The 4,362-nt window shown below is 39.0% G+C and overlaps 1 protein-coding gene across 1 annotated transcript; it reads left to right on the top strand.

Moving 5' to 3' along the window:
• The first annotated feature begins 410 nt into the window (after nucleotides 1–410).
• LOC121813461 (transmembrane protein 47-like) lies at nucleotides 411–4,348 on the top strand. The gene is made up of 2 exons (XM_042217253.1): nucleotides 411–668; nucleotides 3,145–4,348. Exons 1-2 carry the CDS (start codon nucleotides 428–430, stop codon nucleotides 3,321–3,323), a joined length of 420 nt encoding a protein of 139 aa, XP_042073187.1. The 5' UTR covers nucleotides 411–427; the 3' UTR covers nucleotides 3,324–4,348.
• Nucleotides 4,349–4,362: the final 14 nt, after the last annotated feature.

Genomic DNA, 4,362 nt, shown 5'->3' with positions numbered 1-4,362 from the left:
TCGGTCCTTTGCACTGTACTCATCTCCTGGTCCTCCCCATTCCACCTCCACTTTTCCTTTCACTATCCTCTTTTCCCATCCTTTTTCATTTTGCCCTCTGTCCTTGTAACGTTATACTAATTTCTGCTTTGTTTCCTTCTTCCTGTATCGGTTTTCCAGTTCCATCTTCTCTTCCGGCTCTCCGTTATTCTTTTCTATTAGTCTCATTCTTGGACACCTTCATAGTAAAATAGTTGTATATTAGTATAATAATATAAAAAGTCCTTCCCCAGTATCCTTTCTTTCATCTCCTAGTCCTTTCCTCGTTGTCGTAGTTCCATTTTCTCTTATGCTTACCTCCTTCTCAGTGTACTGTACTCACTGCTTTTGTGTTAGTTTTACATTAGTTATTTACTTGTGATTGTTTTTTTCCCCCAATATAAACAGCATGGTCATAGTTTTACTCTCGCACAGTGAATGCATTTTCTGTTCTTTTACTTACTTTCATCTTACGCTCTCTCCTTTTCTTGTCCACCTTGCCCTTACAGACTGGCAGGTTGCTACGCTGGCACTGTTGGTAGGGGGTGGAGCCCTGGTGCTGATGTCATTCTTGGTTGCTCTGGTTGCTGTGTGCATTGGCACGAGACGGCGGTTCTACGCGCCTGTTGCCTTCATGCTCTTTTCTGCAGGTCAGTATACACAAGAATACTGATGTATATACCTACCTATTGTACATACCTATACATACCTCCAGGAATAATTGGAAAATTTCAATTTTGGGGCATGAAATGCTTAATTTTGCAACGCTAGATTTGCTGCTTGTCAGACATTTTTTTTAAGATCTTACTGTGGGTACCAGAGAAATGGGAGAGAGCACTAACGTGTAATTCGTTCAGAGATGGTTCACAGATTTGTAGAGTCTGTGCAACTTGTTATAATTATGAATGCAGTCAAAGCACTAATGAAAAATGAGTGCTCATGAAATCACTGGAATATGACATCTTTATGGATGTGTGTGTTGTAGCGTTGTGTCTCGTCGCACAACTCTACAAACCTGTTCATCTTGATATACAGCCAAAATTGAAGTTGAACAAGTACTCTTTTGCAACAGAGGCAGGACATTGAAATGACTGATTAATTATAATGATAATCTTCGTGGGGGCAGCTTTACCTTCATCTGGGTGCAGCTCCTATTACTTCATGTGTAACTTGGCGGTCAGAAGTTTAGGTCACGAGAGGCACTGATGTCCAAGGTGTTCAAAATGTCTGTGAGGACATTTAGCTGGTGAGAGTCAAAATGCATCACTTCTACATGACGCTTTCAAAGGGGGATATAGTATTTTTGATTATTTAACACAACATTCTAAATCACACATTTTGTAGGCAAATAACATCAAGAATAGTGTTAAACAGATTTATCTATTTGTTGTATTTGGCTGTGATGAGCTGCAGCACCTCTAGTACCACTAGACCTTGTGCTGTACTCAAAGATAATCAAAGATATTTTGCAATGACATTTGACATTGCTAGCTTTTTATATTTTTTAAATACCTCAATGTGAGTAACAAAGGATTCCTTTATAAGTATGTGTTGATGGGAATGATACTTGATCAAACCAAATTTCGATACTTTTTTTCTAAGTTTTGTAAGATGTAAAAGCAAATTAGTTGTTTTGCAAGACTGCATTTTTACCATTTCTTCACTTTGGATTTGAACACAACTGTTTTGGTCATTTAAACCATCCATGATTCAATTAAATAATTATCAAAAATCATTATATGATGTATAATTTTAGAACCTGGAAAACAGATCAATCATCTGTGGCTACTTGTTATTCGTACTGGTGTTTCCATGATGGGATGCGGACAGCACTTTTAAACGAGCCAATACAGAGGCTGAATGTTTTGGGTGAACTATAAAGGGACTCTCAGTGAATAATGGATCACAACTAACACCTCTTTAAGACTTGTTTATTTTATACCACTTGTATACGTATTTGCATATTTTTGAAATATGCAGCCTGGACTGTTTGATTCAATCATACATAAAAAAAAAAATTGAATCTAAATATCGACTAAATACAAGAAAATTTAGAATGACCAATTTTGTGCTTTTTAAATCAGTTTATTTTTTCAAGTTTTGGGGGAAAAACTTGCAAATAAATCAATTTTACACCCACTCGAACTTGATCAGTGTTCTGATTATTCAGTGGAGAAGGAGAGAATCGCTCCATATATCCGTTGTTAAGCTTAACGTGGGAATGCTTTACAAACATTCAGAGATGAACTTACACACTTCCTCGGAGATGAAATGCTGGTTTGGTAGCGAGGCTACAAATACACCATCACGTGATGCATACTTCTACGGTTATGAGCCGAGTTACGCCGTGTGGCAAGTTTTGTGAGGTGCTTTTTTGATATTTAATGGATCGGATTACATTTTTTAAAGATAAAGAGTAAAGATTAGCTGGTGCCATAAAGTTCTCCAGATGAGAGTCAAATTTAATGGGTAAATACCCAACTCGAAACATCATGCATGTGTACAATTAGTGTTTTCATAAGACAACAGAAAACAGCCATAACACAGGAGGGAGTAACCCGATCCCAGGCAGGATAATCTGCTGCACTGACTTTTTTTTTTCTTTCATAGGGGTCATCTCAATGACTATTTGTCCTACCCCTCATCCATGATCAGTTTGCCTTGGGTGACTCTAAGGGCAAAAGCCCCAGAAAACACACAAAGCCTCCACCACCTCTCAGGGAGGGACGTTAAAACAATAATAAAGTAAATAAATAAAAAGAAAATTTTAACCAACACCAATGCACATCAAAGACCTGTAACTCAGATCATTTTTATATTGTAAAGATAAAATTTTGCATGGCTTTATTGGATATGCTACATTTAGACTGACTGGGTGATAGCAGGACTTACTAACTGATGTTAATGATCCACACGACGATGTTTTTCTGTTCAAAACTATCTGCTACAAAGATTGAATTGCTATATCCACTTGAACAATTTCTTTGTGGGATTTTAAATATAACTTTTATCCGTTTAATTGTCAATTTGTGCAGTTTGAGACATAAACCTTTTTGTTAATTCCAGTTTATTTTCAGCTTTACATGCATGCGTAGAATTTTGCTAAAATCTGTATATCACATCCAGTTGTACTCCAGGCCTGCAGTTTGGTCCTCTACCCTGTCAAGTTCATCGAGAGTATCAACTTGAGGATCTACCATGAATTTAACTGGGGCTACGGCCTGGCCTGGGGAGGCACCATCTTTTCCTTCGGTGGGGGAATCCTCTACTGCCTCAATCCCAAGAACTATGAGGAATACTACTAGTACTACCTCATGTCTGGAACCCTCTGGTCACATCTTCAGAGTCTGAGGGGTACATAGGGACTGAATAACATTTCTAATGTTCTGGGAAAGGGGGAGGGAGTGGGTGTCTATTAACAGCTCGATTCCCAAGAACTTTAAAGGGAAACATCGGACAGCCAGTAACTGTATTATCACAAGTTTTGTATCCAGACAGTGAACCTAGTGGTCTGGAGCTTAAGTTTTTTGCCTCAATCAACACTAGTGTCAGTGCTGACTCTAATGGATATTCAGATTGATAAGCCTCATGTTAGATGGTGCATCTTGGGACAGATGAGGTAGGGGGCTTACAGGTTTATTCCCAAGGCTTATGATACAGTCTAAGGAGAACTGACAACACTACGGTAACAAAGGACTCAGGTTACCAGTGTTAATACCTCCATTCTGAATTGCAAGAACTGCTATTATGTCTATTAACTTTTCTGTTTGGAAAAGCAGGCTGTCAGACTGACACTTTTGCCAGTTACACATGGATGCGCATGCACATACACAGGCATAGGTAGCATATCTTTATATGTAAAGAAACCATCAGAAACCCTCAAGATCATCATCATCATCATCATCGTAAGTGCTTATTTAGGAGCTGTTTTATTTTATTTTTAGAGTTCTGTGAAGCTCTTAAACTTTCACAAGGATGTGAGACATGCTGCAGATGCTAGAGTTGTGCCTCATAACTTCATAACACAGATCGATTTGTCTTGTGGGAGAAGGTAAGGAGGGTGGAATAAACTAAAGACATTTGCTCAATATTCTGTTATCAACCCACTTGTCTGTTACTGTGGCAACCCACAGGGTTTGCACATGCAGCTGTCATCATTGATTAGCCATGAGATGGGACAGCGCTCGGCTAAATTTCGATTGCCTATCATGCTGCGTTTCTTTGCACCGTGACATATGGAGCATCCTTTAGTCTTCTTATCTGGCTCATGGCGGTGTCTACAGCACACATGAGACACACAGCTCCAGTCTTTCAGTGGCCACGTTGTCATGCACAGCACTCTCC

Source organism: Haplochromis burtoni, unplaced genomic scaffold (assembly GCF_018398535.1).
Source record: "Haplochromis burtoni strain Fernald_Lab_line unplaced genomic scaffold, NCSU_Asbu1 Contig_1724, whole genome shotgun sequence".
Lineage (NCBI taxonomy): Eukaryota > Metazoa > Chordata > Actinopteri > Cichliformes > Cichlidae > Haplochromis > Haplochromis burtoni.
Note: the sequence above shows the minus strand (reverse complement) of the source record. Positions and strands in the feature narration are given on the sequence as shown.